Source organism: Dreissena polymorpha, chromosome 4 (genome assembly GCF_020536995.1).
Source record: "Dreissena polymorpha isolate Duluth1 chromosome 4, UMN_Dpol_1.0, whole genome shotgun sequence".
NCBI lineage: Eukaryota > Metazoa > Mollusca > Bivalvia > Myida > Dreissenidae > Dreissena > Dreissena polymorpha.
Genome location: NC_068358.1, coordinates 6,355,436 through 6,376,661, shown reverse-complemented (window position 1 = coordinate 6,376,661; position 21,226 = coordinate 6,355,436). Strand labels below are relative to the sequence as shown.

The window sequence follows — 21,226 nt, the reverse complement described above, 5'->3', positions numbered from 1 at the left end:
TTATCAAAAGAGTCGTTATTTACCAGTTAACAACTTCTTTGAAATATAAGAAACACTATTTACATGCGATTATTTTTCCCAATTGAGCCAGTTTTGCGATTATTTTTTTCCCAAAATGGTTTTTTTTCACGACGCGAAATTCCCAAAATTCCAGTGTGGCGTTTTCCCAAAATGGAGTGGAAAAGGCCTGTAGATAAATTATACTATAAAATACAAAATCATTATAAAACAGATTAAATATAATGTTTAAATTTATCATTGTTATTGAATAAAAAAAGCTGTCCCAAGGCAGCGCGCTCCACTATTTAGCCACTTTAATAGTTTAACTGCCAAACTAGTTCATTTGTATCAATTTACAATCAATGTACATTATAGCACAGGAACAGCATAACAACAACAACAAAAAATTACTATCATATTAAAAAAATCTCATATCTGCATCTGACTATGATAAAAAATAACCATGTAATTTGTCAATTTCTGCATTAAGACATACATGCTTTAAAAGTAACATACATGTATAATTTCATGTGAAATTTATTTTATTGATATTTCATGACAGAGAAATGTATTATGAATAAATAAATCTGGAATTGAAAAGAAAAATACTTGTTTAGCAAGTATTCATTATTGTCTTATTCAAAATGTAAAAAATAAATAAATATGAGTATTATTAATAGGAAAACCCCAAAATAGCCGTACATGTTGACAACAAATCAGTGACTGCATAGGAGTAAGCTGACTTCCAAATTATAGAGCTAACATTCTAGCTTGAAAGATGCAAATGAACAAATCAATTAACCCTTTCCAACTCAGAAGCATAGGGAAAATGGCTATATGCAAACAGCATAAAACCAGAACAGCCTGCAGCCTGCTAGTAACTCGCAGGCTGTTCAGTTCAGGCTTTTTGCTGTTTGCTGTTCATCAGTATCTATGGGTTGGAAATGAAGCCTTTAAAACTTGAATTCAGAAAAAAGGTATTTAACTAAATTTTACTTTCTAAGGGACTACACATGCGTCAAAGTATGTATCTAAGTGGGAAAGGGTTAATCTGATCAGTACATGTAGAACTTAAAATGGACATGTTGATTTTTAATTTATAATGACTGAATAATGTTGATCATTTACTACCACAATATCACACAGACAATACATTGCATATTATGTATTTACCTCTCGATGTCTGGCTGCCTTTTCCATCTCTTACACTAGGACTGGTCAGAAGCCGATCTTTCTCATGAGTTGCCTCATAAACTACAATACATCAGTCGCTATGGAAAACAGGGCTTGTGCATGCGCGTAAAGCTTTCTCCCAAATTTGGCTAATCAGGGACAACACTTTCCGCCTGTACTGGATTTTTGCTAAGAAGCAACTTCCTTGAAATGAATACATGTAAAGCGGAAAGTGTTATACCTGACAAGCCTGTGCAATCTGCACAGGCTCATCTAGAAAGATTTGTTATGCCCTAGTATTAGACCCAGTTTTCTGAAAGCAAGGCTCATATAAAACATTTTTTGAACATCAGTGCAATTACAGGTGGTAATTATTAATTAAGTACAAGCTCAATCAGAGTGTAAAAGTTAAAAACTGAAACACAAAGAGTGCAGCAAGTGTTTGTTTTTACATAGAAACTAGTGCTTGTATAAAGGCACAAAGATATTTTCCTTTTTTATAGAACTTGTCAACTATAACCTGTCTCTTATGTAAGCATAACATGTGTATAAATGCCTTAATCTGAACCATTCAACCTAAAGCACATGCTTACATGTACAACTCTCCAGTTTCATTTAAATGAAACAGCAGCTATAATGCAGATCAAGAGTAACAAATATACATCTCCAATGTCTTATAAAAGCAAACACTTCTAGCCAGATAATGCTTAAGAAAAGTCTTTTAAGAAAAACTTTCATACTGAAAAACATACAATTCAATCACCAAACATACTTAACCCTTTCACACGCAGAAGCAAAGTAAAAATGGCTATGTCATTGTGCAAACAGAATAAAACCAGAACAGCCTGCACAGTCAGTTCAGGTTTTATGCTGTTTGCTGCTCATCAGTATCTAAGGGTTGGAAATGAAGCCTTTAAAACTTTAAAACTTGAATTTAGTAAGAAAGGTATTTAATTTAATGTAACTTACTAAGGGATCATAAATGCCTCAAAATACGTATCTAAGTGGTAAAGGTTAAACAGCCAATCACTCACTATGCTCTTCATGTTTGTCAGCAATATCGTGCGGCAGTCGCTGACCCCCCGTATCTGACCTGGTACCAGTTTTACTGTCAACCCCCTGCTTATGGGTCACCACGCTTTGCCTGGTGTCTTGGTCCGGCTTGCTGCCACTGACTGCTGACCGGTGGTCAAGATCCTGTTTGTAGCCCCCTCCAACATTCTGGGCTTTGTTGACCTCACTTTTGCCGTTTATGACCTCATATGTGGAGCTCCCTTTTGGAATCACTGGAGGTTCTTCCCTACATGATGGTAAAAGAAAAACGTGATGTTTCCAGTATAAAAAATATTACAAATGAGCCTCGCTTTGGGACAAAAACAATAAAACCAGAAATCCCCTGATTAGCCTGCGTGGACTACACAGGCTAATCTGGGACAACACTTAATGCAAATTCATTAAGCCTGTTTTTATTTAGCTATGCTGTATACCTATCAATTACTTCAAATATAAGCATGTTCCTCACACTGATTCAACAATCATTGATTTCTTGATGAAGTTGATTTATTTTATGTTGATATAAGTTAATAGAAATTAGAGACAATTAAATACTGGTAATACTTAATCATTTCCATACATTATTTTCAATATCAACAAAAATAAACACAAATCACCACAAAACTGTCCATTTACATGATTTCATATACTCCGAGTAGCAGACTTCGTATCAATATCCAAAATATCACTTAAAAGCAGCTTTCTAGATTTTTGTTTCATCCACAATAGAAAAGATTACATAAAATGCCAGTCTAGTATTATTAGCATTGATCTGGTAACTGTAATGCATCTTTGCAAACCCACGGATAGCAATTATAGCCGTTTTGTAAATACTTCTTTTAATGGACAGGGAGTGATTTATTCTAGCCACGTTCCAAACACAATACAAGAGCATCCAAAGAGTCCCATATCATACTTAGTCCAGCATATTTGCATCTTTGATGATATAAACTGCTTTGAACTGAGAAAGAAATTCAGAAAGCATAATGGCTGTTTTGTAAGATCTAAATAACCTGTACCAGTATATATTAGATGGACACAACAAAGGTCCTACCAGTTCGTTTTTTTTAATGCATGGCTTTAAAGAAATTTTCTCTCTTACTGGAAAAAATCCTTGCACAGTAATTTACTAAACTTACATCAGAAAACATGCATATGTATACTGCAGATTTTCGGTAAAAATACCATTTTCTGCATCAAACATCATGAAAACGTTTTTCAAATGCATTAAAGCTCATCAAAGGATCATTTTTTACAATCAGCACTTCCTGAATACATATTCACACACAAATATGTCTCAAAGCTTTTTTCACACATTCCTTTTCCAACTAGACCGAAAATGCTCAAAGCAAACTAACCGATCCAAACTCTGTGACAGAAAACATCACTTCATATGTAGATTTTGTCAACATCTTCTGCCAAAAGCAATCTTGGCAGCTGCAATCATGATGACATCCATTGATTTCTCCTTCAGGAACCCTTATTACAATCTTGTAAATGTTCAATCACTAACATAAACATCTCCACTAGTCAGATAGAGAGAAACCTAATTTCCCTGCCACATTTGCCTCAGAGATTACATTCCCTCCAGCTAGATAGGCTGTGAAGACATTTCACATATAATGTGTTCAGGCTGATAACAATGTCACAACAGTAAATTAATGGCACATGTCTCTAGTAGACTTACAAAGTCATGATGATATAAGCGGTACTAATTTCTATGAAAGGAAAATTAAATCAAACTATAAACAATGAATTATTTTGAAGCTTATTTACCAGTAGCTATGTTCATTAGAACAACAATCTGAGAATGAAATGTTGGTCTGTACATGCACATGTATATGCAATTATGCATGCCCCTTCATTTCCATAATATCCTGAAATCACTTTGAGATTCATGAAAAATGTGTTATGGTTCATGGCCCTCGATATGCACTTTTTACCGCCAAATATCAGTGGCTTCCACTATGAAAAAAATACTTTTTCCCCCTATTTCAGCTAAAAATTCCCCCCTCAAAAAAAAAAAAAAATCTTTTTTTTCTTTTATACCTATGTTGCCAGCTGGTATCGTGCTATTAACCTTTATTAAATGTATATTTATTTAAACAAGGGCTGTTTGTAAAACATGCATGCCCCCCATATGGGCTCTCCGTTGTAATGACAGCCATTGTGTGAGTATGTTTTTGTCACTGTGACCTTGACCTTTGACCTAGTGACCTGAAAATCAATAGGGGTCATCTGCCAGTCATGATCAATGTACCTATGAAGTTTCATGATCCTAGTCATAAGCGTTCTTGAGTTATCATCCGGAAACCATTTTACTATTTCAGGTCACCGTGACCTTGACCTTTGACCTAGTGACCTGAAAATCAATAGGGGTCATCTGCGAGTCATGATCAATCTACCTATGAAGTTTCATGATCCTAGGCATAAGCGTTCTTGAGTTATCATCCGGAAACCATTTTACTATTTCGGGTCACCATGACCTTGACCTTTGACCTAGTGACCTCAAAATCAATAGGGGTCATCTGCAAGTCATGATCAATGTACCTGTGAAGTTTCATGATCGTAACCATTAGCGTTCTTGAGTTATCATCCGGAAACCATTTTACTATTTCAGGTCACAGTGACCTTGACCTTGATATAGTGACCTCAAAATCAATAGGGGTCAACTGCGAGTAATGATCAATCTACCTATCAAGTTTCATGATCCTAGGCATAAGCGTTTTTGAGTTATCATCCGGAAACCATTTTACTTTTTCGGGTCACCATGACCTTAACCTTTGACCTAGTGACCTGACAATCAATAGGGGTCATCTGCCAGCCATTATCAATCTACCTACGAAGTTTCATGATCCTAGGCATAAGCGTTCAATCTACCTACGAAGTTTCATGATCCTAGGCATAAGCGTTCTTGAGTAATCATCCGGAAACCATTTTACTATTTCGGGTCACTGTGACCTTGACCTTTGACCTAGTGATCTGAAAACCAATAGGGGTCATCTGTGAGTCATGATCAATCTACCTATCAAGTTTCATGATCATAGGCCTAAGTGTTCTTGAGTTATCATCCGGAAACCATTTTACTATTTCGGGTCACTGTGACCTTGACCTTTGACCTAGTGACCTGAAAATCAATAGGGGTCATCTGCGAGTCATGATCAATCTACCTATCAAGTTTCATGATCCTAGGCCTAAGCGTTCTTGAGTTATCATCCGGAAACCATTTTACTATTTCGGGTCACCGTGACCTTGACCTTTGACCTAAAAAAAAATAGGGGTCATCTGCAAGTCATGATCAATGTACCTATGAAGTTTCATGATCCTAGGCCCAAGCGTTCTTGAGTTATCATCCGGAAACCACCTGGTGGACTGACCGACCGACAGACCGACCGACAGACCGACATGTGCAAAGCAATATACCCCCTCTTCTTCGAAGGGGAGCATAATTACATTAAAATATAGCAATTTTAAGTGTTGAAAGGTTGGTGGAAAGATCTTCTGAAATTCCCTTTTTCGCCCAAAACGATGCGAAATTCCCCCCTCTAAGTGCCCCGGCCCCAATCCCCCAAAGTGTAGCAAGGGCCCTGTGGTTTTCAGCAAATATCACAAACAAAATGTCTAAATGGGATAGACATTAATTTCCATATCCTTTGACTAGCATGGTATAGTCAGCAAAAATTAAACAACATTCAAGTTGCAGTTAACACCATTGGCTAGTGGATAAGTTACAAATTCATTAAAATAACAAGAGCACCGCGTAACGGGTGCCAAAGCTCGGCTGTGGGTGCAGTTTTGAATAAATGAAAGCTTGTCCGAATTTATTTTTTTAGAGGTCACAGTGACCTTGACCTTTGACCTAGTGAGCCAAAAATGGGTGTGGCGTGTAAAACTCTTCAAGGTGCATCTACATATGAAGTTTCAAAGTTGTGGGTGGAAGCGCTTTGATAAGAGCAAAATGTCAACGTTTTAGCACGACGCCGGGACAGTGGACGACGAGCTGGCTATGACAATACCTCGGTTTTTCTCCGAAAACAGCCAAGCTAAAAATGAGATTCCGGGATCAGGGATTCTTTTAAAGCCTTTTTTACACTGGAACAAAGCAGGAGATGTACAATATTTCCAGACAATTCATGTTTTAAGGAGGAATACAAATGGGAATGCTGCCCCTCCCATTCGCCTTCGGTTTCAGTACTTAAAGTCTGTTTTTGTTGCTTAAATCTTTTTCCATATTTACAAATATATTACAAAAACAAGTATACATGTACCTAAGTCACACAACAGTAATTTCAATAAATGAAAGAAATACTAACTATTAATGACTCATTAAAATAATCAGCGTTGTACAAATTCCAGTTTGTTACTCTTAATTGTAATATATATCTTATTTGGCTTTTGATGGAACAGTTTTTCAATTCCTTATTTTAATCTTCATTTCAGTAAAATTTCATTGAAGCAAACATTTCATTACTTGATGCCATGAATGCGCACATAATAACCTTTTCTTTCTGATGTAAAGATTTATAGTTCAGAGTAATTTTTTTACCTCCTTATACATCAACGTATGCTTTCATAGAAAAGGTCTTGGCCTTAAAAAAAAACACTAAATTAATTGAGGCCTTTTCCTGGCCATTTTGGGAAAAAGTTAATTTAATTTTGGAATTGAGAAATTTTTTCGCACCAAAAGTCATATGATTTGGGAAAACCTAAGTTAATATAACTCTTTATAATAATTAACTAGAGCTTTGTAACAGACGTGACGTATACCCCCACGGCACGTGCCGCATCGACACAGACTATTTTGCATGCTGTCTTCACAAAACAAGAGAATCAAATTTATGGCGATTTTTAAGAATTATAATGCCATTATCATTTTTGGCCATTTCGACCTTTGAACTCTTGAATTCTTTTGCATGACATGCCGTCCAAATTTATGGCCATTTTTTTTATTTTGAACTCCAAGTGTGACCTAGACCTTGGAGTTATCAACATAATTCTTTTGATGACACATCGTCCAATGATTGTGAACAAATGTACCAGGTATTTTTAAAATCTCACAATAAATGACATAGTCATGGCCCGCACAAGATCATTTATGGCCATTTTTGACCTTTGAACTCAAAGTGTGACCTTGACATTGCAGATATTGATGTAATTCTTTCGCGCAACACACCGTCTAATAATGGTGAACAAATATGCCAAATGGGTTTAAAATCTCACAATGAATGACATAGTTATGGCCCGTACAAGCTCATTTATGGCCATTTTTGACCTTTGAACTCAAAGTGTGACCTTAACCTTTGAGATATTGACGTAATTCTTTCGCGCCACACACCGTCCAATGATGGGTGAACAAATGTGCCAAATGATTTTAAAATCTCACAATGAACGACATAGTTATTGCCCAGACAAGCTCATTTATGGCCATTTTTAATCTTTGAACTCAAAGTGTGACCTTGACCTTCGCGATATTTTTTTTCTATAATTCTTTCGCGCGACACACCGTCCCATGATGGTGAACAAATTTGCCAAATGATTTTAAAATCTCACAATAAATGATAAAGTTATGGCCCGGGTAAGCATTTGACCCTTGAACTCCAAGTATGACCTTGACCTTGGAGATATTGATGTACTTTTTTCACGCGACACACCGTCCCATGATGGTGAACAAACGTACCAAGTTATTTTAAAATCTAACGATAAATGACTAAGTTATGGTCCGGACATACTTTCGGTTTAAAACACACTAAGTGACCCCGTGACTTAGTTTTTTACCCGGCATGACCCATATTCAAACTTGACCTATACATCATCAAGATACAACTTGTGACCAAGTTTGGTGAAGATCAGATGAAATTTCAGGACACGCCGACAGACCGACCGACCGCCAAAGTGACTCCTATTTACTATTAGCCCCCATTACCAATGGTAATGGGGGTATAATAATAAATGCAGTCATTGAAATTTAGATGTAAATCTACAAGTAAGTCGGTCTAGTAATATGGGAATTTGAACTAGCCCGAGTCAGATTTTACTAGCCCAAACATTTTTGTTAAAAATGCAGGTAAACATAACATAAAACATCAAAAGAAGCATTCATTTATTCAATCTTTAGAACACAATACAATTCTCTTATTAATTTCATCCTCATTCAAGTCAGCTTCCTCTTCATCTGAGCCAGCCTCTTTCGGATCCTGAAATAAGAAGAAATTAATTTCACACACGGATTTCAATATAATCACAATTATAAATATATACATTAAGTTTAGGTAAAAAATTAGCAGAAATGTATCCCATATATCCATGTGAAAGAGAGAGCAAACCTGAACCACCAGAAAATATATAAGCAATTTAGTGCCAGGTTATTCTACAAAAAGCCAGTTGACAAATGCGTCAATCACACTTACCTCAGATTCGCATTCCTCAACGACATACTTCAATGACAACTGTTCGGCCATTACTCTCTGCAGGGTTGTCATTATGATTGTAAACAAAGGATTTTTTTGGAAAAGTAACCGATTCGGCCGGGTGTCAAGGGGGCCACCTAGGCCCCCTTGTAGGTCCAGGGCAAGGCCCTGGTAGGGAGGTCAGGTGGGCGAAGCCCTCCGACCGAAAACGAATTATAGACATTTTAGGGACAAAATACTGCTATTCTCAGAGCATAAAAAGTTAAAATGAGGTCTAAAAAGAATAGCGAATTTTAAGATTTTCACATTTTTAGTATAATGTACAATGTAAAAACATATTATATTGATAGATCTTTGCATGTTCCAATAATATCCATTACCCGATAATCCAGTATTATTACGATTTCTTTTTTTTAAAACCAAATTACGCCCAATGTTGACGATGAATGTCGTCCGCCATTTAGTGCAAGTGCATATACAAATTGAATTGTGGGATTAGGAAATTCCGATTGAACATGCGTGAATCACGTGACGCGATTTGAGAGCATTGAGAACCGTTTATATTTAGTAATAACGACAAGTCAAACAGTCAATCTAAACTGTTACATGTACGGTACCTCCTTTCAGAAAAGTTTGCGAAAGTGAAAGTGGATTTCTGAAAATAAAAACGCGCCTTTCTTTAAATTTTACCGAGTACTTTTCATTCCGGATCGTGGTATAACTTGTCAGATCATTCATGCATGTAGACCTATATGTATGCATAGTTTGGCAATCTCAAAACACGTTAGTTACCTACTTATTACATTATGTGTTATGACCATTTGTATAACAAAATGCATTATTTAATTAAAGTATTTTCAAATGCGTATAATTAAATGTGTTATCCGAAATCATTTTCAGATTTCATTATTCATGGAAAATTAAGAAAATTATAGCAACAGAGACACATTTCTCGTGTTTTTCATGTACAGATTAAAATCATGCCAAAGTTAGACTTCATGTATAACATCACGTCATTCTTCCTTGGAGAAAGCGTGGACTTTAATATTTAGATGCTGAATAACAACTTCGTAGCGCAGAGGTCGCATGGTAGAAAATCAGAGAGCATTTTTTAATATGATTTTTTTAATATGTGGAAACTTTTTCTCTAACTAAAAAAACTAGTTAATTACGCTCTACAGTGCAGCATTTGTTGAGATACGGTCAGTAATAATCTGTCAAATGTACAGCTATTTGATACAATTTCACGTGGAGTCGGCGTGTATTCGGCTGCCCGAGCGCTGATTGGTTGACGTTCTTACCAAGAAGAATTTGATTGACAGCTGAAAAAAATCAATATTGGCCACTCGCTGAGAAATTCATTGAAAACAGTAGCTCTTAGGCGGAGTTAATGGACTGACTGAATGACCGGGCGTCGCTCTACTATAGTACGTTTATTCCTCGTCAATTATTTTAGGTTTGCATGATACAAACTTCCGATCGCAATTTTAAAGATTCGGGAAAAACAACCGATTTTCTGGCGATTTTAACCGATGAGTTCGATCGGCAATCGGTTAATAATGACAACCCTGTCTCTGTGTCCCGAACGAAACGCAAAACATTTATTTTACATAATAATAATCCGGGAACCACAAAACCATGCACTTTATGCGCATTCTATACATAGATGGTGACGTCACTACGTTATTGTCAGTAAGACCGGTGGGACACAATGCTTTATGCGCAGAATCCAATTATCGGCTGATTGCCCAGCACGTGTGCGCAATGTGTTAAGACATAAGAGGCAGTTGATATAAGCGGCTCAAAACTTTGTTTACAAATATTGAAAATGAAAGTGGAACTCGTTTTCTGTTTTCTGAATTGTACAAGCACGTCGGGCTTGTAATATTGGATTTCCTACAAGCCCGAAAGAAAAAATACTAGTTTTTTGCTGTCGGACAAGTGCGAATTTCGACGACTGTAAATGTAATAATAATTAAAAAATGATCATAATAAATTAGAAGAACAAAATCATATAAATTATAGTTATATATTTGTGCAAGATGTTCTTGAAATGAAATTGAAAAAATATATACTTTTTTTTAAATTGGGATTTTGTTCACATTAGGATTCTTTTTAACCATTGCGCATTGGGAATGGGTCAGATTAACGGACCCGTAGATACGCTGGTGAAGAAAAGGCCTGTGATTTGCATTTATCCACACTTTAGCAAACAAATGTGTCATCTCTTTTTTGTTTGTTTAGCATAACAGTTTTACTTGTATTAATTAAATATCACACTTAACAAAGGTATATGGCTTAGCCCAATAAACAAAATGTGATGTTAATAAAGAAAAATCTAATGGCTGACATGTAATTAACTTACCTTTTTATCCAGATGGGATCCTCAGCATCATCCGTGGAAGGGGGTTCAAGTGAAACCCCTTTGCTCTTTCTGATAGCATTTTTAATTTCGGATATTGCATGGTCCAGGGCCTCTCTCTTCATCTTCAGGTCGTCCATTATCGCCTCTGCATCCATCTCCAGTGGCTTCATGGCCGCACATTCCACACCATACAGCTTCCTCTCCACCTCCTCCTGTTGTCTCTTCTGTAGCATCTTCTTTGGAGTGTTATGTTCAGACCTCACATTCTCCTCATTGTCACTTGTCTGACTACTTGACAAACCATCTTCCACATTTGGCATTCCTCTAGTCTCGCTGTCACCTTCGGAAACCACACTTTCAATTTCTAGACTCTCACAGTCAGTGTTTTCAGGGGACAGAGTGAAGGCTTTGCCATCTTCCCCTAATTCTGGACCATTAAGGGGAATTTCAGTTAAAACATCTTCATTTATGTTCACGTTAACATGTCCAACATGGGAATCCGGGCTGAAGAAACCCCCAAGATGATTTTCTGGATCCCCAATATCTGCTCCAGAATGCATGTCTTCCAGTCCACCATCAACAGACTTTTGTAAGTGACCATCTGACTCAGAACTACTGTATGCCAGCCTCATACCTATATAGGAATTACCCTCTTGTATGCGTGAGTATTTCACATATTCATACTCATTCACAATATCAGTTGGTGGCAGGCTGCCTGTCACAGTTTGACAAGTGTGAGGTAAAGATTCTGATATATCATCATTGTTTTCTTTAAGAGACTTATTTAATGCCGCAGCATTTGCCTTTGATACCTGAATCAGATCATTAATTATCTGTGTAGCATTGCTGTCCATAATACGTTTCCCTTCCTCGTTTAATGTGTTTTCTTCTACTCTACAAGCAAGACCAGGTGACTGTTTAGGTATTTTAGGCTTAGCACCATGACTGTAAGAAGTTGTTTCAAAATGAATGTCCTTCTGATAATTTTTCACTTCACCTGCAACAGGTATATTATTGCGGATTTCTAAACTATTCCTTTTCTTCTCTATTGCCACATTTTGTTCAGCAGGAGGCAATGACTTACTTCTCTGCTGATCTCGCATGGTCAAAACAAGTTCGTGTTTCCTAAAGCTATCTTGAACATTTAATGGTGGATTGACTGAATTGGATTTCAATTGTTTTAACTGTAAGTCTGACAGCACCTGGGCATCAAGACCAGGATCACTGTTCACACTATTACAACTTTTAGGCAGATTCCTATCCTCCACTTTCATAATGTCTTTCTCATAAACCTGTTTTGAGATTCTCTCAGAGAGTCTTTCTCTGTAGTCATCAGTGCATGCTGTGTCTAGTTTCTGATTGTCCTCATTATAGTCCTGCAAGTATGAATCCACACTGTCTTCACTGCCTCTTCTTGACAACTCAGCACCAGTGGCATCATCGTCTAACAGATTCTGATAGGAAACGGACGATATATCGCTAGCATGGTGAGAACTGCCCTCACTAAATCTCACTTCCATGCTAAGATTGTCCCCATTTTCGCTGTATGGGGTCGACGGCCTAAAACCTCCAAGTTCAGTTCCACAAGCCCCTTCTACCTGCTCTGTTGGACTCTCTTTTAGTGACTTAATACTGGCCTGCTTATCCTCTGTTACAGACATCACTATGAAATGTGGCGATATGTGGATCTTCTGAAAAAATGGCAAAGAATAAATGCTACCACATAAGTCTGTTAATAAAGCCATGAACAACAAGAAATGTGTTTGTCGGAAACACTATGTCCCCTGCTGCGCCGCTTTGAAGCTATATATTTGACCTTTGACCTTGAAGGATGACCTTGACCTTTCACCACTAAAAATGTGCAGCTCCATGAGATACACATGCATGCCAAATATGAAGTCGCTATCTTCAATATTGCAAAAGTTATGGCAAAATGTTAAAGATGGAGCAAACAAACCAACAGACCAACAGACAGGGCAAAAACAGTATGTCCCCCACTATAGTGCTGGTGGACATAAAAATACAGTTAACTTTGTGAATAGATGTATTGGTAAAGTTTGGCATTAAAGGAAACTGTGTATTCTTCTGTGTATACCACTGAAATTGATATTCATAATAAAATATGTTTTTTGACGCTTGAATTAATACAATATTTGTTTGTACACAAAATCACGACAGGAAGTCACACACTAACTGGTGTTTGCTTTCAAGTTTCTTTCCATAAAAAACTCTTTAAAAATCACTTGCATGCGCATCCATTTTGTACCAAATACATGGTCAATAATCTATAATAAATGGATCATGCTCTGTAAACAAGAGGTTTAATAAATGTGTGCAAAGTGATGTCCCAGATTAGCCTGTGCAGTCTGCACAGGCTAATCAGGGACAACACTTTCCGCTTTAATGATATTTTTTGTTTAAAGAAAGTCTCTTCTTAGCAAAAATCCAGTTAAGGCAGAAAGTGTCGCCTCTTATTAGCCTGTGCTAACTGCACAGGCTAATCTTGGACAACACTTTACGCACATGCAAATCCCCTTTTCACAGAGCAAGGCTCAAATTCATTCAAACAAAAAGTTCGATACTGTCAATTGCATTAATCGTGAAAACATTACCTTTCTAGTTATGGTTGATAATACAAATTGACGAATGTGTACTGGTCGTGTACGCAATTCCGGCCACTTTTGGGACTATTTTAACAAAATCTTTTGTTTTAGGCAACTGGTTAAAACTAAACTTCACATATATAATCCTGGGTTCAAAACTCATCTAGCATGAAAATTTCAATAGAATTAGATCAGTGTATGTTACTTTAATGAACAGAAATTAATGACATATAAACTATCAATTTTCATAGGGAAATTGTACCTAAAAAATCGGCCACCTTTTAGTTTAATCTGCAGGTAAAATTACAAAGCAATATCTTTAGACAAATGTCCTCATTTTAGGAGTATTAATAAAGGTTTACACAAACAAAAAATTTTCACTTGAAACTTAAAATATATGCGACATTATATACCAGTTAATCCCCCTACCTATCTTATAATAAATAAAGTAAACAAGCACTGTCAATTGGCAACTGCAAATTCCTAAAAACTATTTGTTTTTAATATGTTTTATAAAAAAAATTAATATAGCTAAGAAATTGAACACATTTTGTATAAAAAGTTGACTTCATTGTCGATTTTTAGTAAACGCTTGTATTTAATTTTACAACAAATAACCTTCTAATCAAGGGAGGTAATTCATATATTAAAAAAGTATATATTAGGTCCTAATTTTTATGTTTTGATATATGTTTTTATACAATTAATTGAAAATACCTTAGTTAAAGTTTATTAGACAAAAGATAACAACAATTTTAACAAATATATTTGTTTCTTATATAAATATAAGTAATACAAATATCAGTGATGTCACTTTTCCCACATGACAAAAACATCGTCCTACAATTGTGACATTTTGATATAAAAGTTCACAGTGATATGCTTCTTTAATTTGCAAATATTGAGAAAAGGGTTGGTTTTCAAGTTGATTTTAATAAAAATCAGCAAAATGTGTATGCTAAGATCATGAAAATGATTTAACACAGGTGGCCGATTTTTTACGTACAGGCCGGAATTACGTCCAAAACCAGTAGTATTACTTGCTAAATTTGAGGCATGTCTGCTGTTTCGATTGGTTATTTATAGTAATTTCATAGCCTAGGTTACCAAAGTGTTTCAATTTTTTAATACTGATTTTAATGTAGAACTAAAACTCTGCCAACAGGTGGTGCAACATGGTTATTGATTGTGGCTTAAGCAGGGCATGTTTCATTCAATTTTCTGGTATGATTGCAAGACCAATTTCCCCAGCCTTTGTTAAAAATTCTCCTAGCAAATTAAATTATAAAATGTTTTAATCTATCTATTATGTTATTGTTTCTTCTTAGTATTTTGTTATTGTGATATCATGTAAATACAGATAAGTTTCCTTCTAGTTATTTATCACCAGATTACCAAATTAGGGTGGCTTTGGACTACCTGTATTCAGATTTAGAATTAATGGTTGAACCTTTATTTATAACATTAGTGACCAATTTCAACTAAATAATAACAAGTTATTGATTTACAATGAAGTCAGACACAGTCAGTCATTAAGAAATTGCAAAACTCTTAGACAACAAGATGTGTATCTTATATGCTATCCAATAGTCGCAATAATTTAACTTTCAGCTTTTTAACCAAAAGGGATGCTGAGACTTGCAATGCGCTGTCTATTGTCCTTATAAGGAGCAAATTTGATTACCTTGATCTGCAAGGGCTAAAGAACAATGATACTGCCAAAGGTGTCAAAAGCACAAACTCATGCAAATGGTACCATTTAAGCAAGAAATAATCGTTTTTTATTTATTTTGTTATTCTTTGGTACGCTCTCTCCTCCATATTGGAAAACTGTCGCAATGTTGCCGACTTAAAGTGTCGCTATAGGTTACGTTGCAGTAGACAAATCTTTTGCACATCGTGATTTTTTATGTTGCCTAAGTTGATAACAATGTTAAACAGATATTGAAAATAAACACTGTTCCAAATTTCAACATTCAAATGTCAACAAGAATAGTGTGTTGAAACATTGTCATGCTTAGGTTGCAATTTAGGTTAATTTGATGTGTTCTTGAAGTTTATGAATTGCTTCCCTCTTTTTGTCACGAACAACATTAGTTTATTGATACGCGCTGATCAGCTGCGGAGGACTGCAGTTGTATTCATGAAGGGATGCATATGGACTCCCAGAGCTGTCATAGCAAAAATTATCAAAGGCTCTGGAACTCCTTTTTTCACAGATTCTCTGACAAGTAATTGTAAAAGAGTAACAAACATGTGTGTAATAATGCGCTGATATTACTTCATAATAAAAAAGTAATGACTTAATCGGTCATTATCAGGCATTAAACAATTTTTACAGTTTAGAGTTTTCATGCTGCAGCATTGTTGGAACTTGGAACTTTTTGTCTCTGACTGTGACAACATGTAAACAATCAATAATCGGTATGACTTGCAAAATACAAGGGTGAAAAGCTATTTATTAAATAAAACATAACAAAATAAGTTCACAACAGTTAAAAGACAATCTTACATTTTTCGTTCATTGTTATTCTGGATTAAATGACAAATCATCTGTTTGACAGGAATCATCAGAACCCTGTGCTGCCATCTGCTAGCAGTGCTTGCATCCAAGAGCAGCAACTCGGTGTAACATAACGAACATTTGTGTCGTTACCGACACGTGGGATCTTGTTGTTGAGAAAATTAGATCTAACACTTCCAATAGTCTACGCCAAAGCTCTTGTTTTTTTTGTTCGGCATAGCTGTTTAAGCCAGCTTTTTACCTTATCTGACCTTTGTAAGTGTCCAATAAAATTCAAATAAAATTTCCCGCGGCTAGACACGAATGAATACACTTCATTTAGTCCGTTGGCTGATTTGAGCATACCACCAGAAACATGAACGCGTCTTTGTAACACTGTTTTACTGCGTGTTCAGCATGAAACAATTTTATCTCAAATGAAAAGGCTTGATAGATAGAACAGTTTTACACTAAACATTCGACATCAATACAGTTTGTGCGTGCACCTTTTATTTTCAGAGGATTGCCAGCGCTAGAGCGTTTGTACTTAAAGGCTTTGTTCTCATATTTAGTAATTACTTTCATATTCCTGTCTGTGTACTAGTATATTTAAGTTCATAAAAGTATCGTTTTCCCTATCCTGATATTCGTTTTGGATAAACCATTTTAAATTGTTTTCAAAATTGAATATTTAACCTGTAAAGGTATAAAGTTTTAAACAAGCCGTCTTCCAGCATTGGAAGCGTGGCCTCTCTTTAATGCATCGCATTCCAATCCGCAAGGTATCAGGGTCAGTTCGCGGCCAGTAAAACAATCGTTATATAATATAGACGCTATCGCGTGAACTAGGTGAACTGGAATTTTCTTTAGACCAGAAATATGTTAAATGAAGATATTCAGCGATATAATTATGTTTATGTCAATAATAGATTCTTTATGTGTTTTCAACAATACCATGATAATATTATTTTTGATTAATTTTACAAGAATTATTCCACCATATTGACTGATGTATTAAGCATGAGCGCGATGACTCTTGATACTGTTGATAATCGAATCAAATAGCAATGCCCGACAAACCACTAACACAGTTTTGTTCGAAGAACGCGCGTATAAAATTTAAAAAAATATGTACGGATACTTCGCGTGTGGCCGGTTGACTCATCTGTTTTAATTAAGCCCCCCTTCGAAGAAGAGGGGTCATATTGTTTTGCACATGTCGGTCCGTCGGTAGGTCGGTCGGTCGGTCCGTCCACCAAATGGTTTCAGGATGATAACTCAAGAACGCTTAGGCCTAGGATCATGAAACTTCATTGATAATGACTGGCAGATGACCCCTATTGATTTTCATGTCAATAGGTCAAAGGTCAAGGTCAAAGTGACTCGAAATAGTAAAATGGTTTCCGGATGATAACACAACAATGCTTACGCCTAGGATCATGAAACTTCATAGGTACATTGATCATGACTGGCAGATCACTCCTATTGATTTTCAGGTCACTATGTCAAAAGTCAAGGTCACAGTGACTCGAAACAGTAAAATGGTTTCCGGATGATACCTCAATAATGCTTACGCTAGGATCATAAAACTTCATAGGAACATTGATCATGGCTGGCAAATGACCCCTATTGATTTTCAGGTCACTAGGTCTAAGGTCAAGGTCACATTGACTCGAAACAGTAAAATGGTTTCAGGATGATAACTCAAGAATGCTTACGCCTAGGATCATTAAAACTTCATAGGTACATTGATCATGACTGGCAGATGACCCCAATTGATTTTCAGGTCACTAGGTCAAAGGTCAAGGTCACAGTGACTCAAAACAGTTAAATGCTTTCCTGTTGATAACTCAAGAATTATTTGGCCTAGGATCATGAAACTTCATAGTTACATTGATCATGACTGGCAGATGACCCCTATTAATTTTCAGGTCACTGGGTCAAAGGTCAAGGTCACAGTGACAAAAAACGTATTCACACAATGGCCGCCACTACAACTGACAGCCCATATGGGAGTCATGCAGGTTTTACAAACAGCCCTTGTTTCACTTCCATTCTTCTTTTGGTTTTTTTGTTTTGTATCTATAGGTTTATGGCCAGCAATATGTAATAATGTAAAATGAGCCGCGAAAACTTCGCGAAACATCCCGTACTGCGTGTGATGCAGCTATAAGAACTACATAAAAAGACATTCGCTATCTTTGATCTCATTCGTTGAACTCTTCACCTTTCACCATCTCCTACATCAATCAACGCCGTATATCTTTTTAAAAGATATTTCTTGTTTATAATCACCAAATACACGTAAATATTCATTGGAAATTATTTATCCAAGACATATATTGATAAGATTACGAAAACAGGGAATGTATTGATAAGATTAAGAAAACAGGGAATGTATACAAGTCCTTGGTAAAAAGCTTCGTTTATGACTTTTTCCCAGGTGGTTTTAGTACAACGGCACCGCGGTGCCTGGACGTTAAAATCCATTTTTCCGCAGCGTACCAGTAGGTATCTGTCTACCATTTATGGCAGAATTATCAATAAACATGTTTATCGATAGATGTAGATCTTTGAAGCATGTGTTGACCAATCACGTGCCAATGTTTATATTTGGTGTGGTAAATAAAAGCACATACATGCATAAACCAATCGATTCACTAAAAAGCCTTGGGGCTTGGGTAAACAATACAGCATGAAAAGGTGTGGTTATAAACGTCTGTTTCATTGTTAATTTTGAGATATGGGCCGTGCTCTGTGAAAATGGGGTTTAATGCATGTGCGTATTCGGCTTTTATGATATTTTTCGTTTACAAAAAGTCTGTTCTTGGCAAAAATCAAGTTTAGTAATGGACTCATGCATATTTAACAGCATTCCTTCCAAGATCCGACAGGCGGTTGCCAAAACGAACATCGCGACATTATTTTGGGGTATTTTTTGTAAGTGAGTCACCTTTTTTAACCAAATGAATATATGATATCACAATAATAAGTCGATTATCACAGCACGAAGTGGGTAAAAAATACGACAAACAGACAGACAGGCAGACAGACAGACAGACAGACAGACAGACAGACAGACAAACAGACAGACAGACAGACCTGTACAAAAGTACATCGTCTTAATACACAAATATACACATTATTCTCTGTAAAAATACGTCAAATGACGTTTGACCGAACGAACTATAACCTGGCCATTGGTTGAGAGATTTCTTGATTGCTTAAAATTAAGACGGAATGTTACGTTCATGAACCTAAATTAACTCGTCGGTAAAAGGTCGTGGTTAAACTTTTAAGGCGAACGTACTACTTGGATTTGTTGCTTCAATTACTATCTCATATTGAATTAATGGATGTATTTTAAAATCACGCGTTCGACTTAATTAAACAACATGCATGTTTTTGAATCTGATCCATACTTTCAAGGTCAGTGTCACTATAAGAGACGAACGCGGCTTCAGGGGGCATCCATTGTTTTTTGTGGTATTGTGTTTCATTCTTTGAATTGACGTTAGAAGTTCATACCATGAAGTTACGTACCGGTAATTAAGTACCAATCATCTAGAGTCCGTGGTGAGACGATAGAACAAACGGATATATTAAATACGTCATCCAAATTCAAACTTTCCAATGGTGCGACTTTTTACACCAAAAAAAAAAAATCATAGACAAAAAACATGATATCTCGGTAGTATGAGCTGCCCGGTCGCGCTGTAGTAAGTACAGCCGCCTCTCATCCCGGTTCACGCTGTGGTAACTACAGTCGCCTCTCATCTAGGCGACACGGGTTCAAATCCCGTTAGGGTCCATCTGAGCTTGGTAAGTGGTCAACATACCGGACAGTTGGGGTCAACATACCGTGCAGTTAGGGTTTCCACCAGGTACATCGGTTACCTTACAGCATAAGACCACTCCAAAATTAAATTACTTTTATTTAAAAAAAAATTCACATAGCTGGAAATTGTAGCTATATTAAACAATTCGTCGTTATTTTCGTGAGTCTTAAAAGTTAATTAGGTAGGAGTGATTGGACACTTCGGTTCCCATCATAATCCAGACTCCGGCGCGGAATGAACTTATTAACGTCGAACCATTGTAAGGTTTTGCTACCTGCGGTCGTTGCCTCGAACACCGATTAAATCATCATTTTTTTAATTTCTATTTTCCTTTTTAACTATTCCGAGTATTATGATTTTTTATTAAGCACGAAAATCTGTGAACATTAGATCGCTACCATAAACTTGTTCTTGCCAATACAATTGATCATTAAAATGTTCAAAAACAGAGCATTTTCGTTAAAACACTCGACCCGATATTAGCTCACAGTTATATGATACTCTTATGAATACTGGAAGTTAGGATGAGATCACATATTTTAACTCACGTGTTGAATGCGATGTCTCATTAAAATTAACATCGTTAGTTGAGAGTATCAGTTGATAATGAAACACCGCATATCCGTGGGAATGGAAACCAGATATTAATATCTACCTAGAGTACACCATCGGGATGCACTTGTGTCTGCGCTCGAGTTTGCCTGTATCAAATTCGTAGAACATCCCACGTAATAAATATATGCATCACTCTGGAAAAAAATGGGTTTTAATGCACATGGGCGTCACGCCCCAGATAAGTTGCACAGTCTAATCAGGGACAATATTGTACGCCCCAGATAAGTTGCACATGCTGGTCAGGGACAATATTGTACGCCCCAGATAAGTTGCACATGCTGGTCAGGGACAATATTGTGCGCCCCAGATAAGTTGCACATGCTGGTCAGGGACAATATTGTACGCCCCAGATAAGTTACACATGCTGGTCAGGGACAATATTGTACGCCCCAGATAAGTTGCACATGCTGGTCAGGGACAATATTGTACGCCCCAGATAAGTTGCACATGCTGGTCAGGGACAATATTGTACGCCCCAGATAAGTTACACATGCTGGTCAGGGACAATATTGTACGCCCCAGATAAGTTGCACATGCTGGTCAGGGACAATATTGTACGCCCCAGATAAGTTGCACATGCTGGTCAAGGAAAATATTGTACGCCCCAGATAAGTTGCACATGCTGGTCAGGGACAATATTGTACGCCCCAGATAAGTTGCACATGCTG

At 36.6% G+C, this 21,226-nt stretch overlaps 1 protein-coding gene across 1 annotated transcript in view; it reads right to left on the bottom strand.

The window, feature by feature from the left end:
* Nucleotides 1–16,246, bottom strand: part of LOC127876614 (uncharacterized) — a 90,558-nt gene extending 74,312 nt beyond the window's left edge. The window contains 4 exon segments of the mRNA XM_052421964.1: nt 1,174–1,254; nt 2,208–2,473; nt 10,999–12,689; nt 16,114–16,246. Of these exon segments, the coding sequence (XP_052277924.1) occupies nt 1,174–1,254; nt 2,208–2,473; nt 10,999–12,659 (2,008 nt within the window). The 5' untranslated portion in view covers nt 12,660–12,689; nt 16,114–16,246.
* Between the last annotated feature and the right edge of the window lie 4,980 nt (nt 16,247–21,226).